The sequence below is a fragment of the Colossoma macropomum genome, unplaced genomic scaffold (assembly GCF_904425465.1).
Source record: "Colossoma macropomum unplaced genomic scaffold, Colossoma_macropomum, whole genome shotgun sequence".
Taxonomy (NCBI): Eukaryota; Metazoa; Chordata; class Actinopteri; order Characiformes; family Serrasalmidae; genus Colossoma; species Colossoma macropomum.
In genome coordinates this window covers 21,510,812-21,530,897 of record NW_023494784.1, presented here as the reverse complement: position 1 = coordinate 21,530,897, position 20,086 = coordinate 21,510,812, and the positions used below count along the sequence as shown (strand labels likewise).

Genomic DNA, 20,086 nt, shown 5'->3' with positions numbered 1-20,086 from the left:
ATACTTATTAAGCCAAATTTCCATTTGCGTTCTGTGAGAGCTGTCATTGTATTTTGGCCAGTCAAATCATTACGCTATCTGCTTAGCAATTGTTGCTATCCACCATTGTCTTAAGCCATTAGCATCAGTGCAGCAGTGTTCAAATTTGATGTTCCAGTTGCAGTTAAAATATGTAACTGGGAATGTTTTAAAAGTGAGATTCCATCCAGTAGAGTAGTCGTTATCTACTCATCCGAAGCCAAAAACAAATTTTAAAAACACTGTTGTCGACAGTGGTCTGCAAATGTGGCACTTACAATGCTATTTTACTGCAAAGCCTAAACTGGACTTTGTAAACACGTCAAAGCAATCGTTTAATGTCACATCAGTACATCAAGTCATCAGAGGTAAGACATAAATGCACCATAAATATTTTTCATGCCTGCTGTGGCCATATGCTTTTGCCTATGATGAGGTTAAGGTTTTAGGTTTGTTGTGTTTTTTTCCTCACTTTTGCACCTGTGAACCTGGTCAAATCAAATAATCATAGTGAGAGATAATGAGAAAAGTTTAGGAATGTTAGAGGGTTGTACAGTCACCAAAAAAGTGAAAACATTCTGTAAACATATACATGCATAACTGATGAAATGGCAGACAGCTTGCTTTCCTTACTTTTTTAAATAAAAAACTTTTGATGCTGTACGTAAATATTGTTAAAGTTTCAAAGTTTTCAAAAACAGCCATTCCCCAGGTCTGGACAATCTCAGTATGGAAACTAAGCTGAAAAAAAGCCTGTTTTGAATTATAAATATATATAAATATATATTGAATTATATATATATATATATATATATATATATATATATATATATATATATATATATATATATATATATCGGAACAGGCAAAGTAGTGCCATATTATAAAAATACAAAGTTACTGTCGATGGTAATCAAACATACTCTACAAATGTGGCAGACAAAAACTAGTTTGGAAAATGCTGGAGTATTCCTTTAACAGAAAGATGCCTTTGGGTAAAGTTGCTGGGGAAGCAAGTAGTGCCTCTAAGGTTTTTTTTTTCCCCCTCAATATGCTGTGTGTACACACATTACCAGGTGAACTTGAGTCCCAGGTGAGATCAGGTGATGGGTGCTGGGGCAGCTGGCAGTGTCTTGGCACAGAGCAAAGCGAGAGCCGTCTCTCCGGCTGCTCAGCACTCTGCCTGCCTGAGCACTGGGCACCAGAATCAGCCCTTTGTTCACTGCCGCCTGACACCGAGAGGAAACAAAGGCTAGAGAAACTGGGAGAAACAAAAGAGGAGGCGAAGGAAAAACAAGCTGTTGTGCTGAGACCTGTCCTCAGTGTACTTTTGGCAAATGATGAGTGAAGGAGTTCGAACAAGGCATGCAGGGAGAAGGGGGGAGGGGAGGTGATGCTACAATTGTAATACTTTTAATCTCAGGCGGGCAGTTCAAATGCTTTACAACATTTGTGAGAATAAGCAGGACCCACTTGGGATCAATTCCCCCTTTCTAGTCTACAGCATGCGCCAACACAAGAGAGTCAAGAGGAGTGTATAATCACAGCATGATGCAACACACTGTTCAAACATTCAGCAACAAAGCCTGAAGCAGTCTATTCAATGGACCTTAACGTTAACTTAGGGTTTAGGCAAAAATACAGTCCATAAGATACACAGCAGTCCTTAGTTAAGTATAATCAGACTCGGCTCAGGATCAGAATAAAAATAACTATAGTAACTATTGAATAGTACAGTGACTATATTCTGCTACAGAACAAATTTGTATGTAATCAAACTATAGACATTATAACACGGGGTGACTCTAGCAGAAATACATTAAAATCACTCTTACACAGAACTCCTGGTGATTTTTTCCTATGATCATCTCCATGCTCTAAAGCTTTGCTTTGTAAGTAGCCTTTGTTTGATTATTACCATTACAATGATGCTGATGTCTGCTATGGGATTTGCAATGTCATGTTAGTACCAAGCTAACGGTAGGGTAGATTCACCTTTTCACACTGGGTTTAATACTACTTTCAGCAGCTGTGTTTTATACAGGCATTTTAAGCTTGTAAGATATTCAAGTACAATATCGCTGCTGTCAAACAAAAATGTTGTATCTGCATTTTTACTGTTTTTTTTTCTGTGTAATTTGGAAATTCCAGTTACCTTGTGCAATGTCGTAAAACGTTATGATATACAGATCAATAGAAATCGTCCAAAATTACTTTGAGCACTGAAATTTCCCAATAATATTATGCTGCAGCAAAAAAAACGGATTTGTTGAGTTGAGGCAAATAAATGTAAATAAAAGAATGTAGTGTTAGTGAATGCATTTACATCATAGAAATTAAGAAAAAAAGTTTTAACTTTAACATGCTGTCACATGTTTAGAGGGCAGTGTTGAGTTGAGTACTATTTATTTGATAGCTATGTAGCTAATTCTAATGTTTTTTACCATGTATGCTGGCTGAATGAGTGTTTTTTGGATTATATTATCACTCATGTGAAGAACATGTGGCCTTGCTTGACTTTACACATGATTCTGTGTATCTGTAGACATTTGTGTGATTCAATTTGACAGTAAAACCAGTGATGGCTACTAAGTAAACATAGCTATAAAGTTGATAATCAGCCAATCCTGCCACTTTGGGCTTGTGTTTTAACAGCTGCAAACAATGAATAAGAAAAGACAATTAAAACATTGTTCGCAATTATTTATATGACAATTAATTGTCAGCTACAATTTCATGATTGTAACAGCCCTATTTTCCTGCTTGCCTGCCTTGTGTTGGGTTAGTTCCTGTCTTTATTTAAGTAACTCCTGCCTTTATTTAAGTATATAACTTTAAAGGGACAAGTAATCCAAAAGTATGGATTTTTAAACAAGTAATCAATAATCTGTACATTTTATACATTTTTAAAGCAACTCTCCCAACCCAGACTATAATCCTAGCAAGTCTCAAGCATTATAAGTGTTATTATAAAGCATCTCCATTCAGGAGAGAGAAGCCATGATTGTTTAAAACAGTACAAAGACACACTGACACCAATGCACTTGACCTCGCAACTCAACAGTAAGGCACACAGTGTGTAGCCAATAGCAGCAGAGCCCGTGGAGGCATTTCCCCAAGTGACCTTGAACCACGCACTCACAAATCTTTACCTATGCTACTATGCCTCAGTCATGTGACCACGCTCATTCAGCTGATTGGTTGACAACAAGGATGTTTGTTCAACATTCATTGAGATCCTTCACCTGAAGGATTTTCAGACCTCTTATTGGGTCTATAGTGGGCTCGTCTGTATTATTCCACAACACTGGATAGTTTATTACTTAACGTTGCCTACACAGAAAAGTCTCCTAGTGTTAAATTAACATTAACACTATTCATTTATGTCTCTAAGAATTCATGTAAATACTGTAAGGTTTAGTTCAACATTAGGGGCTGTGTAACACTCCTTGTTTAACTCAGTAAGATAATTCACTGACGAGCTGAGTCATGTGTGATAAAGCAAATGAACTGTGCAGGACTGGAATTTCCCATCTATCTTAACATTCTAACAACTGAAAATCCAGCTCACTGTAAGGTCACTGGCAGGTCAATGTGGGGTGATTTGCCTTTTTCCCAGAAATGACAGCATAGACCCCTCACCTAAATCTCCAGCCACCAGCCCCATGTCCTCCCCCGTCTAGAGTGTCTTCACTGATCGCTGAGGTTTCACAACCTGCCTCAGCTGCTCCACTGACCCCATAAACACTCACCCTCAAAGAACTGAGAGTCCAAGGACACATTTCAGCCTGGCAGCAACAACGGCTCAAAAACATAGCCTGATGAAGACATACATGCACAAAGCACCACAAGTGCCTTTGCATAGATAACAGGCAAGGCCTCCAGACTAAGGATCACCTTCAGAATGCATGCCATTTGTGAGATCTACAGTTTCCTTAAAACTTTCTATTTGTGAATTAGAGTGTATCTGATTGACACAGCCACTTCTACTTTGACAGATTTTGGGAAAGATACTTTATCTCTGTCATTAGGTTGTGTGTTTGTGTACATGTTCATGTCTAACTGTGAGACATTTCATGCCATTTTACATGTATTTTTTTTTCCACTCACTGAAAAAGAGCAGAAGTAAAGTCAGCAATGTTCCAGAGTTTACTCAGAAACTCTACTGAGTACCGAGTCGAAGTTCATTCATTCATACATACCATTTTCCCAGCAGCCCATGCCTGAAAGGGTGAGAGGTTATGTTTGCCCTTCTGGCAAACAGAAGGAGGGAACAAGGGACGAGCTTCCTGTAAAGATGGAGAGATCAAAGACGTGGGGTATCTCTTCTTCAGCACAATCGATCTGTGTATGTGGCCAAGAGCCTTAGTGCTCCCACACACTAATATACACTGACACGAGTTTTGCAAAGCACATTCATTTAAGCACATGCAACTGCATTCTTATGCACACCCCCAAAGACAAATACTCAACCACATCGTCAAACCATGCAAGCAGAGGTGGCACATACTGTATACTCTTAAGACTGTAGGTGCCAAAAGGGTTCTTCAGAATGACTCATTAGAAGAACTATTTTTTTTTTCCCGTAAAGAACCTTTCAATGGGTGGTTCTTCAAATCTTTCTTTAAATTCTTTAAATTTACACAATTTTCCACTTACCCCATATGTAGTTGATCAGCCAAGACATGTTTGGTGTCCAAAGCTTCTTTCCTTACTAGGAAAGCTTGGAGGCTAGCAATGCTAACGATCACTAGAAGTAAATAGTCACCAAAATCTTTTCCATAAATATATCCTCAAAACGTCTTTCAAACCACTCAGACCAGGATGCGGTTTGAGAGGGTTAAGAGAAGTTTTGGGTGTGTATTTAGGGAAAAGATTGAGTTCTACTGTTTGTTAGCATTTTTAGGTTCATAGCTCCAGTGCAAAACAAAAGAAGCTAAATTTGGGAATGCTTTAGCTGAGGTAAAATTCCAACTTTGGAAAAGGTTCCAAATTAATGAAAGTTTTTTTTTTTCCCTACAATTGTATGTCCAAACAAAAACAAATTTAGGAACCTTTATTTTTAAGAGCACCCTGCTTATGTCCTCACAGACATATATAGCATACTCTTCAAATTCATCATGAACCTTTGGGTGTTTTAACACTATTAGTCTTATAATAGTTTTAAAGTGGAGCGTCTGGACCTGGTGTACCGTAAAGCCACTAAAAATATCACTTTCACAGGTTCACAGACAAATGAAATCTTAAGAAGGACCAACAAAGAAACGTAAATGACCTTCATCTTCACACATCTTCTCATCAAACCTGTAGAAGTGGCCTATTGCCCTCCTCTGAGAGAGGTTAGCTTTTACCAGATTTAAGTGCTTCTCATTGTCACTCTCTGCTCTCAACCAAAGAGGGGTAATTTTGTGGGAGCCGAGGCCTTTTTTCTGCAAACACCTTTAAGCGATGAGACTAATGTCTGTCACAACCTCTCAAACAATGAAGCAAACCTGAGCAGAGAGACAAGTACAACTGCTTTCCCCTCTAGCTCTGGCACAAAAACGCTTTTTGTGAGAGATATGTAAGTAGAGTAGAAGCAGTGCAAGGTGATCTTACTCTGATTCAATCCAGCCATGAACCTTCAGCAGCTCTCTAACTGCCAGACCACAAAACTGTAAAACACACATTACAGCCCTGGAAGAGAAGAGCTGTGGTAGCTCCTACATTACTAAGTGAAAACCCCAACAGCTTCCATCTAAACAGCTGTTAACTGACACAAACATACAGATCCTTATCACTGCTCTTTGTAGCAAGCTTTATGCTCAAAGTAATAAGATATGTTTCACTTCCTGTGCCAGTACTGGTGCACTGCCTGTGTTCAGAGTTGGGAGCTAACGTTTAGTTTGATGTAATTAGAGTGCCCTCTTCAGGCCAATGTCTACCACTACCACTAGCGGGGACAGGAGAAGACTACATTACCCAACATCATAATATATTTTAAACCATTCATTACTACAATTTTTTGGCAACAATGTGACTGGAAATGTGACTGACATCTCTAGATATGCTCTTTCCATTTATGGTCCCCACTTTGCTGTCATAACATTCCACACTGTCCTGGGAAAACTTCCCATTATAGCTGTGGGGATTCACTTCTGTTCACCCACCATAGAGTTAGAGAAGTTTCACTCCAAACTCACAAAATTATTTTTTAAGAACCTCGCCTTGTACATGGGGTGCTGTCATGATGAAACGTCTTCCTCAAACTGTTGCCACAAAGTTGAAAGAACAAAAGTCTCTAAAATGTGATTAAGATAGCATGTGATTTTGTTTTCCCTTCACTGGAACCAAGAGATCAAGCCCAAACCAAGAAGAACAGCACCAGAACATTATTCCTCCTCCACCAAACTTTATAGTTGACATTACGCATTTGGGCAGGTAACGGCCTTCTGGCATCCATCAAACCCAGATTTGCCTGTCAGACTGCCAGATAATGCACGATTCATCTCTCTAAAAGATGTTTTCGCTGCTCCAGAGTTGAATGGTGGTGTGTTTTACACCACACCCCAGTGATGACTGACTGTGCATGGGGATCTTAGACCAGGATCTTAGACTTAGACTTGCTTAGCCATGGAAACCCAATCCATGAAGTGCCTGACAAACAGTTCTTGAGCTGATGTTGCTTCCAAAAGCACATTGGAACTGAGTTGTGTTTCATAAAGCTTCACTTTAAAGTTGTAGGGACTGCTTTTTGAATGACATACAGGGCAATCAATTGGAACAGAGAATATCATATATCAGTCTCAAAGGCACAGTAACGTAAACAGTATGGGATAAAGAGAGGTTGGAGAATGGTGGTGCACAAATCCATTTTAACTGTTTTTGGTACATAAACCCTCACAGAATTGTTTGTGAAGCAAAGGGGGGAAAATGGAGTTGAGATGAAGAAAAATGGAAGATACGTCCTCTACATTTCAGTGACATGAAAACAGTGGAAACTAAACCAACCATGAAGGAAAACACTCCTGCGAATATTTCCATCACATAACATTACCTGGAAATAATACACAGAACACTTACACAAACAGTTTTATTGTATGATTTATACAGAGGGGGCAGAGACACGAAGTGAACTAGCTAGAAATCTGGAGGGGGGAAAAAAATCAAAACTTAAAGCTGTGCTTGAAAATCCCATTCCAACTCTGTATTCTTCCATGAATCTCAATGCTAAGCAAGTGCTTTTAATACTGCATGTGAACATTCACAGGGAAAGCAACAACTATCAGCAGTGCTAGGCTACAACAGCGTCCAATTGAGGCAAGTGACATTACATGAAAGAGTACAATCAGCTGGCGTGGGATAAGCCAGGACGAAGTGAGTGGGCACTCTGGAATATGTCCTCTAGAAACCCCAACTTTATTTAAGGCACTTTCCGAATACATAAATACGCCTGACTTTCTGACTTTGGCTGAAACAGTGGCGTTGTTTTAGCTCAATATATTTTAGAAAAAAAAAAACTACTTGGACTTTATACACAAGAGTATCCTGCAAAGTTTAAAGCTTGCAAAATCAAGTATATTCAGTGTTAAAAAAATGGTAAATGTGCATATTCTTTGGTCTAGCGTTCAATTACCAGGCACTTAAGACAGCAAAAAAACCTTGAGACACATCCACAGAGACCAGCACTATAATGACACCGAAGACAGCACAGCGTCCTGGGTAGCGTGAATCGAATAACATGTTTGGGTCACAGACAGATGACATGTGCTGGAAACCTGTGCTGGAATCTATAGGAGCCTTATCAGTGTGACAGATATATGAAACAAATATTTTTGCCATTTGGTAGTTATTGAGCTGAGTGGTAATTAAGCATGCATGGCTGCCTCTGCCTCTGTTGCCTCTGAGCAGTGGGCCTGCAAATCTACAGTATTCAGGTTAGAGGCGAACGCAGAAGTGTTCATGTACGTGAGGGTGTTTGAAATATGACTGGGATACTATGATATGACTGTGCAATATAGCGACTGCAAAAAGCACATACATGGAGCACACTCGCCACACACTAAAACTGCTTGTGGATGTAAACATGTTTTGCCCCACTGCTCTTCCCCAGGCACAGACAAACAAATGCTGTGAAGCTGCACACAGATGTGGGCTTACAAAAGCATATAGTGCTAAATAATTTAACTCAACATTATGTGCCTTAACCAAACTGTCGGTTATATTATGACTTGGTCAACAGAACAGTGAAAACGGCCGTGTGTGGAAAGTGCCCTTGGTCTCTATATTCTTATCTCATAGTTTCCATAAATAACTCATTATGACAAAATTAAATGCATTTACCTGAAGAGATTATGATGTTGAGTGTTAATTACTAATCAAAGCTGTATATTTACAACAGAGCTCAAACTACACCCTGGCTGTTGGACCACATAAGAGGATGCTGACAAACATAATTTACGGTGTAGTATTAGAAAGACAAATCCAAATCTCTAAAGTTAGTATATGATAATGAAAATCTGAACAAAAAAAAGATAAACAGGATACTTACATTTCGTGCTGTTAAGTGACATGGGCAAAAAAAAAACAAAAAAAAAAAAACAGAGCAATAAAACAAATAGAATATTTGTATTCAATAGCACCTGATTCACAAAACTCTTTTTTTCCAAAATGACAGCCTGTTTACTTATAGATGTACTCAGTGCAATTGTAAACAGGTGTCATTTTTGTTAAAGAAACATAGTGAGGATGTTAATGTAGTGTTCTGTATGGAAAAGAGCCACTAGATGGGGTCTCATCAGCGCTGACCGGAGAAGGCTGACACCCGCCTGTGTGGTTCCATTAGCGTTCTTAAGTCTGAAAGAACACTTTTTAAGTCCTCTTCTCTCTCTTTTTCTCTCTCTCTCTCTAAAGTAGCACCATGCTGTTTTTTTACTTCTGTAAAACTGGAACATGAAAACCAGATACTGAAGAAGAGGTGTGATTTGGCCTAAGTCCTCTTCATACACACTTGACACCGGCTGATGTGGGTCCGCAGATTCCCGGCCTTTAGCGTAGTGGGGACAGGTTTCCTGGAATGAGACATGACGATTAGCAAGGTGTAAATAAGCAGCAAAATGTGCTACAATAAGATCTGGTTTTGTGTGCCTTGGCATACTTGACATTAAAATGACCTTTCACATTAGAACACCTACAGTCATATGTGAAAGTCTGACTCTTTGTCAAAGAAGTTAACAAATTCTCTTGCTTAGAAAATCGACAAGACGTATTTTAACCAGAGGCACACAATGTTGCTCATTGCCAGTGAGAGACGGACGCTGGATGGTCAATAGCCTGGACATTTTAAGCTTCACAAAGCTGGAATTTAAAGCAGAGTTGCTTTTCAACAACCACTTGTATCCAAGGCCAGTGCACAAAGAACAGAACACAAAACCAGGACCCCTGAGCAATATAAAAAGTAATATGATGTGCTGGTTTGCCTTCCATGCCATGTTTATGTCTGAAAAAAAAACAGTGGAGGTCATCAACCCACATTTGCCAACTATTAAACATGGTGGTGGACCCATATGGTACAGGCTGCCATCCCATGGGACCCATTAAGTCAGACGATTGTGCTACATGGTTGTGAAATGGTCAGTGTATATGAGGTAATTTAATAGGATGAGCTGCAGCCTATAATGTAACAGTGTTCACTCATGATGTTCTCATATTTCAAGATGTTAATGTTCTTTTATACACCCCTGAACAAACCTCCATCTTTCAAAGATTGGACACTTTTCTCAAAGAATGGCCCAATACTACCCCCCACCACACACAGTTCACAGGTCAAGACTGTATGAGAGATATCCAAGGATTAAAGATGTTTTAAAGTCAACGGGTTGCCTTACTTCATGTTAGGTTCGGAGATGTTAAAGTTATTTTGTGCACCCCCTACAGCCGAAACCTTTGCATGTGAAGGAGTTGTGCTTCCCTCTAGTGACTGAAAAAAGATTTTGCTCTTTTTTGAATTTCAGTTACATGTAAACAGCAGAAGATCCAGATCCTAAAGATTTTCTACAGATTTTCCTTTACGTATGGGTTGAGTGTAGTATTCTGAGTGTAAGAGTATTCTGCATGAAAGTAGTCTCTGTGCTCTGTGTAATGCAACAAAAAAATTTGTAACTCTACTGTACGGCAGGTATTTATTATTATAAAACATTCGTTGTCACAAAAAGCTGCTTTTTTGAATTATTTAACAAGGAGTAATGGAAACACTATATGAAATATTCATACTTGCCCATTTTATCAGGTACACCTATTATATATGTGCACTTTATAGGTTCACAATTACTCACTTTTGCCCATGTGGTGCTGCGCTATTTATCAGCTGCTTCATTTAGCAATGGAAATAGACTACCTTAGTACCACTACTGACCAGTGGTACACTACTCTGAGAATATTAGTGATATCAACACTGTAGGGGTACCTGATTCTAAGGGATAGGCTGTAGAATTAGTTTTCTTTATTCAGATTATGTTTCAGTGCTGTTACACTGGATTTCTGTTTTTGATTAATTTGAAGATTATTTTCACTGTTCGTAAAGGATTTAATGGGGTAGCACCTTCATACGTACCAGAATACCTGACTATGTTCAAAATCATGGTTTCAGATCATCAACAGTTTGAAGTACAAAATAACTGATGAAGCATTCTTCTGCTACTAGGCAATAAAGAACTGTTTAGCTATTAATATTTATCAAGCACATCCCACTACTAGGTTTTTAAAGCATTTGACTATTTTATTACTTTAGCATTTTATTATCACGTCCATTATTCTAATACTGCAATACTGTACTGTACTATACTGGTATATATAGCACTGAAAACTTGGGACAACCAGGAGATGCTTTTAGAGGATTTAGGGACCTTCCACAGGCTATGAACCCAGTTCCAGATATGAATTCATACCCATTATGAGAGCGCTATGAGTCTGCATCAGAAGCGCTGTTAAACCATCAGCCATTACCCTTCAAACTCCATCTCCATCTACCATCTCTGGTACAAATTATGCAAACCTACTATACTTAGCTGTTCTTTAAAGAGAGGTGGTCAGCAGCCTACCAGGTGAACTTCAGGACACATTTGACTAAATTTGCCTTCATGCAGGAAAAGTGATGTTGACTACTAAAAATTCATAATGTTGACATTAAGTTACGTGTCATTTCACCCAAGAAATTGTTGTGACAGCCTAATGTCAACAAAAGGTTATGTCACTTTACATAGGTGTTATGTCAATGTTATGTCAACCAAAATGATTGTATGATAGCTGACACCTCTTGGAATAAGCCTTTATGTCTATTGTCATGAAAGGTTGATGCAGGTGTCATGTAGCCTTATGAGCACCACTCTTACGCAAAGTGTTACCATTGGACTAATGAATGTCCTTGTTCTACAGTGCTTTATATATTATGTCTTGGAGAATTCCTGTACTATGCAGTTGTCAATACTCTAGGAAATCTGACGGAACTAATCTACTTATCAACCCCTTCAAATATGAGGTCAGTTGTGATAAAGTAGGGAATCATTAACATGAGTAGTGTAGGTGTTTTCCTGGGCTGCACTTGGAAAACCTTGTTCTACAGGATACATAGTTGACATCACAGAGAGTGGCCGAATAACAGAATGTGTAAGCGTACCTAAACATCTCATCATCCTCGATGGTTGCCAGCCAGAAGCTGTAGGAGTTGGCATAGTAGTTGCAGGTGCCGCGGCCATGACATTCAATGAAGGGAGCAGAGCGGAACTCCTCCAGACAGGAGCCAGGGGAGGCCAGAGCCTGACCAGAACCCTCAGCACCCGCACTGGTGTGCTGAGAGGAAGAGAAAGAGAGAGACACTAAATACCACTGAATCAGAGCTTAACAGGATTTGAATATGTCCTGTATATTATAATGCATATTCTACACTGCATTTTTTAATTTTCTCTCACCATGACAAAGGAATATCCAATCCAGAGAGAGATCCAACCATGAGGGCAGGGTGGGATTGCAACAGTCTGACTGTGCACAGCAATCACCATGGCAGGAGCCTCACACACTGCACATCTATAGAAAGAGACATACAAAACACCAAGCTGAACAGATGAACGTACACATACAAATCAACAGAGCAATCCTGATAGTCTAATCCAGACATCACTAGTCTCAGCATTAGATGCTGTACCCTCGGAGGTATATATACTGTATGGTAAGATGGTCACAACTATCAGAAATTTGTCAAACTCTGATTGGATTAACAAACTCTTTTTGATTTTTGATTTGAACTGTTTTCACAGCAGGGGTTCTCACCCCTCCCCTTTAACCCCTCATTGCTCATTAGCAGCTCAACTCAGAGTCACAACATTTCACTGCAAATTTTTACCTAACCCATTACACCTGGTCCAGATGATGATTTTCTTCTTAAGATCTCAGGGCTGTGACCGCTGGTGTAGTCCACTTATTTAGAAACACCTAGGCATACAGCACAGCACCCCAAGACTCACTGACCTGCTGATAAAAGGTTTGATGCTCTCGCCAGTGACGGGTGCCATGCTCATAGGCATGGGCTCAGGAGAGGTGAGCCAGTAGGAGTAGTCGTTACGAGAGGCAAAGTTACACACATTGTTAATGTTGCAGAAAAGGAAAGGCATGGGGCTGAACTTCCGTAGGCAGCTACCAGCCGTACCTATGAAACAAAAACAGCATCTGTTAAAATTGATTGTATTGTCCACTTATGAAAGCAGCACTTTCACCAAGACAAATGAAAGTCTTCTTGGCCAATCAAGTGATTTGATTCTGGTCTGCTCATTTGTTTGAAAATATGTCTGTTCTACTTCCTTTACTAATTAGTTGCCAGTTCCTCTATTTGCTTCCTCATCCACTGGGGGCATGTATGTGTGATACTAACCCAGGTCTTGGCCGTGGGATCGCTCGTTTCCTTGCACATAGAGGAGTGAGTATCCATCGTAGATTAGAGTGGTGCCTTGAGGACACAGTGGCACCTCTACAGACTGACTGTGGCGAGTTACAAGGAAGCCATGGTCCATAGAGGAAGGGCCAGGAGGGCCAACCTGACCTGGGATACCATCAGGACCTGGGGGGCCTGGATATCCTCTGGGTCCTAAACAAAGCAAGATTAAATCCAAAGATAATGTGAGGGTGTGACAAGGTGTATTAAAGGGATTTTCCCACAATGACAGAACCTATACTGGCACGCAAGCACACATACCAGCAGGTCCAACAGGCCCAGGCTCTCCTTTAGCTCCAGAAAGCCCATTGTACCCAGGTTCCCCATCCTCTCCTTTAATACCCTGTATACCCATCAATCCTGGACAGACAAAAGTGTAAGGGTTGTTAAAGAAAGAATGATAGCAAACCAGACAGACAGAACAAGCAATATTAGCAATTACATTTCACGAATGTTTATGTTATGGTCTTTTGACATACCGTTCACTGCTTACCATGTATGTGTACACATATTTATAGGAAAATGCATTTAGAAAACCAACCTTGCTGTCCTTTAGCTCCAGGGTACCCCTGAGGCCCAGGCAGACCTGCTGGACCCTGCGGTCCCGGGAAGCCAATATCTCCTTTTATGAAAGTATGTGGCCCAGGAGGTCCAGGGGGGCCTTCATTACCTAGATTATTTGAGAGTAACAGCAATGAAATTAATAATTTACTATGCAGACCAAGTTCTCATCCTCCATTCAACCATGTGCATTTCATGCAGTTCTAACACCAACAGTGGCAACAGAAGTATCAACAGAAGAATAAAACTTCTACAAACCTTTAGCTCCAGGGAATCCTCTGTCACCAGCCTCACCCTTGACACCTACATGTCCAGCTTCACCTTTCATTCCTGACGAAGATTTAAGTACAAAAGAGTAAAGTACAAAAAAGGCCAACAGAACAATATAACAATATCTAATATTTGCTGTTTTCTATTAAAGCACTGCTTTGTGCAACAGGTCTGAAAGGATATAGGCTACAATAACATTGTTAAATCTCAAAAGTTCAATATGAGTCTTACCTGGGAAGCCAGGAACACCTTGAATTCCCAACTCACCCTTTGGTCCATTATAACCTGGTAAGCCAGGCTCACCCTGAATAGCACATGTACAATCATGAAATGTGTTGTCTTGTTATATTCCATAAAATATATATATATAATTTATATCATTTAACTTACTGGAAGTCCAGTGAAACCTTTATCGCCTTTTAAACCCTGAGTACCCTGTGGGCCTGTGAAACCCTGGTCTCCCCTCTCTCCTTTCTCTCCAGGATGTCCTGGAACACCTGTTGGACCTGGAGCACCAATCTGCCCTGCAAACATGATATGGAAAGTAGGACCCATTAAATATGAACATGTTGTATATACTGATTTATTGACCTAAACATTCTGATAACAAAATAAGCTGATATAAATTCATATCAGATAAAAAATACATAAAAATATATAGACAGTTTTGGTTAAACAGTGCTTAACTGACTGATTTGACTGATGCATGTTGTCTGTGAACAGTCACATGGTTAATGATTCTTATTTCTCATTTGTCATATTTCTTAAATTCAAATAAACAGCAGAAACTGTCTTAAACATGAAAACATTGTAGCATAGAGGGAATGGTGGATTCCTAGAAGTTATATCAGTTGTTGGTTTCTGTTAACTAACATGTTTTGTTAACTAACTAACATGTAAAGCAAGTCACTAAATATGAGATTACAAAATTGACTGATTACACTGCCAATCATATATCGGTGCCCTATTGTGCCCCAATAGAAAGAAAAGTATGCATTATACAGTTACTATACTAGATTACACTGTGTTTATATATAATAATAAGACATAGGAGATTTACCTGGCTCTCCTGGCTCCCCTTGAGCTCCTCTATCACCTTTAGGTCCCTCCATGGATGGCCCTGGTAGTCCTCTTTCTCCAGGTTGACCCTGGATCCCCTCGAAGCCTGGCAAGCCCTTCTCTCCTTTGGTACCAGGGATACCTGGAATTCCAGGAGTGCCAGGGAGACCTGGGTTGCCTCTATCACCTGAGGGTGGAAAAGTGGCAACAGATTTTGGCTAATTTGACTGAGCCTGGTTTCATTAGAGTGCTTACTGCAGTTCCTCTCAGACCGACTGATTATAAGGCCCAACTGAACCTGCAGTACTATTTTCTGTCCTGAAAATTATTTATATTGAAATCTGCATTTTTTCTACTTCAGGAGTGACATACATTTAGTTATAGCAGTGGCATAAATGAATAAATACTCCTTTACACAGCACAACTGACGACCATTTGGACTGTCATTTGTTGAAACAGAACAAATGCCACTTGACTTACCATATATGGTCTGTCTGAAAAGTATACAACACCTATGTTATGATGCCTATGTTTAAAGTATCCCAACTTTTTAAAACAAGGGTTTTAAAATTGTACACTTTGTTTCTGAAAAAGCAATATTATCTCTCCAACATCATGTATGCAGTTTATGAAAAGATTGTAGCTGGCAATGTATTACTTTTTTTACAATGTGTTTTTTAATCTAAAATCATACCTAATGTATGTTTATGAATGGTAGTAATGGTAGAGCATTTTTCATACTGCTACCAGCTCAAAGTGCTTTATTGAGAGGTGATAAAGCTTAACAGCAGAATAATTTCTCAGCGTTATTTTAAAATCATATAAGAAAATGACACAGATCAAATTAAAAAGATAAATACTGAAGAGACATAGTTTCATTAAACGCTATGATACAGAGATGAGTCTTCAAATATTTTTAAAAGCATGCCCTGACTTTGACTGTCAAATACAAAGTGGAATTGTGTTCCACAATTCAGAAGTATAATAACCGAGAGAGGCCACTCCATGTTTTCTGTATTTTACATATTGCAGTAATAACGCACAAACCAGTTTCTATGTGTTGCCCTGAGAAAGAAAAGGCTGAACTTTAGCAATATTTTTCAAATGATAAAAGCTACTTTAATGACTGCATTTACATGCAGGATAAAACAGAGCTCAGAGCCTAAGTTTACACCCAGGTTTTGTTTGGCAGGTTTGGTATACAAAGCTAAAGAACCTACCTTCTACCTTTTCTTTGAATTTTAGTACCAAGGATCAGTATTTATGTTTTTCTTGATTTTACATCCACTGAGAAATGTCTGACAAAGAACTTGTAAGCCTGACAACAGAATCTTAATTTTCAAAAGTAACTGAAATTTATAACTGCGAGTCAGCAGCATAGCTATGAGTCCACAAGAAATGTTAATTTTTTTATGAATTATTTCCCAGTGAAAACAAGAACTGTCTATTTATTAAATATGACTTAAACCATTATAAAACTCTGCCCAAGAGGCCTTCGCAGTATTCAAAAGGATTGAAATATTGTGATCAATGGTATCAAAAGCTGCACTAAGATCCAACAAGACCAAAATAGAAAGAGAAAGCCTGAGGTCACTGACAACAGGAACCAATGCTGTCTTAGTACTATGGTTAGAGTGAAAACCTGATTGAAATCAAATAACTTGGTTTATATTAGATATGCATTTAAGTGTTTGAAAATGACTTTTCCTATGGCTTTATGTAAAAAAGGAAGGTTAGAAAATGATATGAAATTATTTAGTATGGAGGGAGGAATCCATGCTACTCTTTTTAGTAGAGGCTTCAAAAGAGCAGTTTTAAAAGCATCAGGAAAAACTATGAGAGGCCGTTTAGGCCAAAACTCTCACATTCACTATCAAACCTCTCACACACACTACCAAACCTCTCACACTCACTATCAAACCCTCTCACACTCACTATCAAACCCTCTCACACTCATTATCAAACTCTCTCACACTCACTATCAAACCCTCTCACACTCACTACCAAACCTCTCACACACACCATCGAACTCTCTCACACTCACTATCAAACCCTCTCACACTCACCATCAAACTCTCACACTCAGTCAAACCCTCTCACACTCACTATCAAGCCATCTCACACCCACTACCAAACCCTCTCACATTCACTATCAAGCCATCTCACACTCACTACCAAACCCTCTCACACTCACTATTAAACTCTCACACTATCAAACCTCTCACACTCACTATCAAGCCCTCTCACTCACTACCAAACCTCTCACACTCACTATCAAACTCTCTCACGCTCACTATCAAACTCTCACACTCACTATCAAACGCTCTCACACTCACTACCAAACCTCTCACACTCACTATCAAACTCTCTCACACTCAATACCAAACCTCTCACACACACCATCAGTAGTGAGTGTGAGAGATTTGATGGTGTGTGTGAGAGGTTTGATAGTGTGTGTGAGAGAGTTTGATAGTGAGTGTGAGAGGTTTGGTAGTGAGTGTGAGAGATTTGATGGTGTGTGTGAGAGGTTTGGTAGTGAGTGTGAGAGATTTGATGGTGTGTGTGAGAGGTTTGATAGTGAATGTGAGAGAGTTTGATAGTGAGTGTGAGAGGTTTGGTAGTGAGTGTGAGAGATTTGATGGTGTGTGTGAGAGGTTTGGTAGTGAGTGTGAGAGATTTGATGGTGTGTGTGAGAGGTTTGATAGTGAATGTGAGAGGTAAGTTGGAGTTTTGGCCTAAACAGCCTCTCATAAAAAACACCTGTAGAGTATCAAAATGACTATCAAATCCATATTCAAACAAAAATATTTAAAAATCATTGTTTTTTGGCAAACACATGCTCATTCATGGCTGCTACACATTTAAAAAAAGTTGGGACAGGGACAATTTAAGACTGTTCAAAAAACTGATGGAACAGAGGAAATGTGTATTGTTGTCTGGCAAGTCAACTTCTCAAATTGTTTATGGAATAAATGGATGTTGTGTCCTCCGTGCCAAAGAAGAAACAGGCCATCTGAATTGTTACCAGTGTAAACATCTAAATCCACAATCTGTCATGGTATGGGGGTGTGTGGGTAACTAGCACCATTAATGCTTGAAGATACATATGCATTTTGAAGAACCAAATGCTACCTTTTAGATGACCATTTTAGGGACGTCTTAGACTATGTCAGCATGTCAACGACTTTTTAAAACTGGATCACTTGTTGTCTTCAGTCTTCAATCAATTATTAAGTGTTGTTAAAATGTCCCAATTTTTAGAAGGTGCTGCAGGCAGCAAAGTTGTGTTGATTTATATTTACAAAAGAACAAATCATCAGAAGGTAAAACACTAAATATCTTGTCCTATTTTTTCTTTTAATGAGATTTGTAGTGCTGTTATACTTTCTAGTGTGTCTTCATGAAAAGACTGTGACACTACACTGTGCTGTCAATTCTTGTCTTAAAAGGAGATAAGCCTTTTCAGCATTGTGTATTCAAGATTCCACGCATTCTGTTTGGAATTCATTAGGTCTGTTTTAGTTAGACTATCATGTGAGAGGTCTCTGACTCTGACCTTTGATTCCCAATTGTCCAGGCGTTCCAGGAAAGCCTCTACCAGGTACACCTGAAGAAGAAAGTTCAAAATCGGTCAACATAACAATTTTCTCTTAAATTTTCTCTTTCATAGTACAATGAAGGCCCAGACTTGTTAAAGCTCAGTAAGACTGAAGACTGCCCTGGCAACTATAACTACAAGAATTCCTAAAATTTCATTGCTATCTTTGCAATATATGTTTCAATATTTTCATGTGAGACCCCACAATCTTTACACTGTCATCTCCCTTTCTATCATGGGAAAAAGCTGGTCTCATTCATATTTTCAGATAGGGTGGGGGCATATTTGGAAATGCAGTGCTGAATCACTAACCTGGATCACCCCTCTCTCCAGAGGATCCAGGAATGCCATCTATCCCTGGATCTCCTTTCTCTCCCTGTGGCCCTGGTGGACCCTGTAGACCAGGCTCACCTGGATACAAACAAAACATCACACATAGCCTGTAAAAAGTGGTCATTCTACATAGAAAAGGGGTTGTTGAAAATTGCATCATTTGATTTCAGGAGGACTTTACAGGATTACAGGATAAAGTAATACTGGTACACAGTGAAGACATGTGGTAGATTGTGCTTTTACCAACCTGGCCGTCCGGGAAAACCAGGTTCTCCTGGTGACCCAGGTAGCCCCACAACACCTTTCTCTCCTGGTACCCCAGGGCTACCTGTTCAGAAAGCAAATAGTAATTAACATTTTGTAAGCAACGTTAACCTGGCTCATAAGACAGTAAAGAGAAACAGAACTTGCCTGGATAACCAATAGGCCCTATATCTCCTTTCGTTCCGGGACTTCCTGGACTTCCTGGGATTCCCACTGCACCTTTTTCCCCCTTTTGTCCGGACTCCCCAGGGAAACCGGGTTGGCCCATTTGACCCTGTGTGTATGGGGGATGTATGGAGAGGGACAGAGAGGTTTTGGCAAAGGTACCACAGCTGTTACTTTCTTAATACTTTTCAATGCATTTGATGTTAACAAGCACACACATTTTGTGTACACACAAATACTGCACCTTCTCGCCAGGGAGGCCAGGGATTCCTATCCCTGGCAGACCTGAAACTCCCTTGTCACCTTTTGGTCCTTCAGCACCCTTAAACCCATGATGGCCAGGTGTCCCACTTGTACCTTTGGAACCCTTTGGCCCACTTACTCCTGCAAAACCATACATCAACATGTGACTAACTGAAATAAAATCAAAAGGAACACCTATTAACAATCTTAATGCAATAATTTTATGCCTTGCTGTTAATGGTTAGGTAGTAATTAGTCTCAGTCAACCCAGAGTTCTGCAAACATGTCTGGATTTGGCACACAGCTAAAAAAACTAGTAGTAGCTTTTTGAAGCCCAAATTTTGTCTATATTTTATCCAGAATGATACACTTTATGTAAGGGTTAAATTGCATAAATGTGATTTTTCACCAAACTACTACTTTTCAGTATAAGAAGACTGGGGGGTTATCCATTGTACCTGGAATTCCCATTTCTCCTATGCTGCCTTTTATTCCGGGCTGACCAGGTGGTCCAGATTGCCCAGGATCTCCAGGGTCACCTTTCTCACCTAAGGTAAAGATTAAAACATGAAATAACAGCATGAGTTTCTGTGCTACCTGTGGTGAGCAGCCAG

At 39.5% G+C, this 20,086-nt stretch overlaps 1 protein-coding gene across 1 annotated transcript in view; it reads right to left on the bottom strand.

Moving 5' to 3' along the window:
- Nucleotides 1-7,075: 7,075 nt before the first annotated feature.
- Nucleotides 7,076-20,086, bottom strand: part of col4a1 (collagen, type IV, alpha 1) — a 58,023-nt gene continuing 45,012 nt past the window's right edge. The window contains exons 36-52 of the mRNA XM_036594868.1: nucleotides 19,931-20,020; nucleotides 19,474-19,613; nucleotides 19,212-19,338; nucleotides 19,048-19,128; nucleotides 18,780-18,878; nucleotides 18,426-18,476; nucleotides 14,871-15,056; nucleotides 14,201-14,334; nucleotides 14,042-14,114; nucleotides 13,799-13,870; nucleotides 13,521-13,649; nucleotides 13,241-13,339; nucleotides 12,920-13,132; nucleotides 12,520-12,697; nucleotides 11,964-12,078; nucleotides 11,672-11,844; nucleotides 7,076-9,068 (exon numbers count right to left, since the gene is read on the bottom strand). Coding sequence (XP_036450761.1) covers nucleotides 8,987-9,068; nucleotides 11,672-11,844; nucleotides 11,964-12,078; nucleotides 12,520-12,697; nucleotides 12,920-13,132; nucleotides 13,241-13,339; nucleotides 13,521-13,649; nucleotides 13,799-13,870; nucleotides 14,042-14,114; nucleotides 14,201-14,334; nucleotides 14,871-15,056; nucleotides 18,426-18,476; nucleotides 18,780-18,878; nucleotides 19,048-19,128; nucleotides 19,212-19,338; nucleotides 19,474-19,613; nucleotides 19,931-20,020 — 2,042 coding nt within the window. The 3' untranslated portion in view covers nucleotides 7,076-8,986. The remainder of the gene's footprint in view (nucleotides 9,069-11,671; nucleotides 11,845-11,963; nucleotides 12,079-12,519; nucleotides 12,698-12,919; nucleotides 13,133-13,240; nucleotides 13,340-13,520; nucleotides 13,650-13,798; nucleotides 13,871-14,041; nucleotides 14,115-14,200; nucleotides 14,335-14,870; nucleotides 15,057-18,425; nucleotides 18,477-18,779; nucleotides 18,879-19,047; nucleotides 19,129-19,211; nucleotides 19,339-19,473; nucleotides 19,614-19,930; nucleotides 20,021-20,086) is intronic.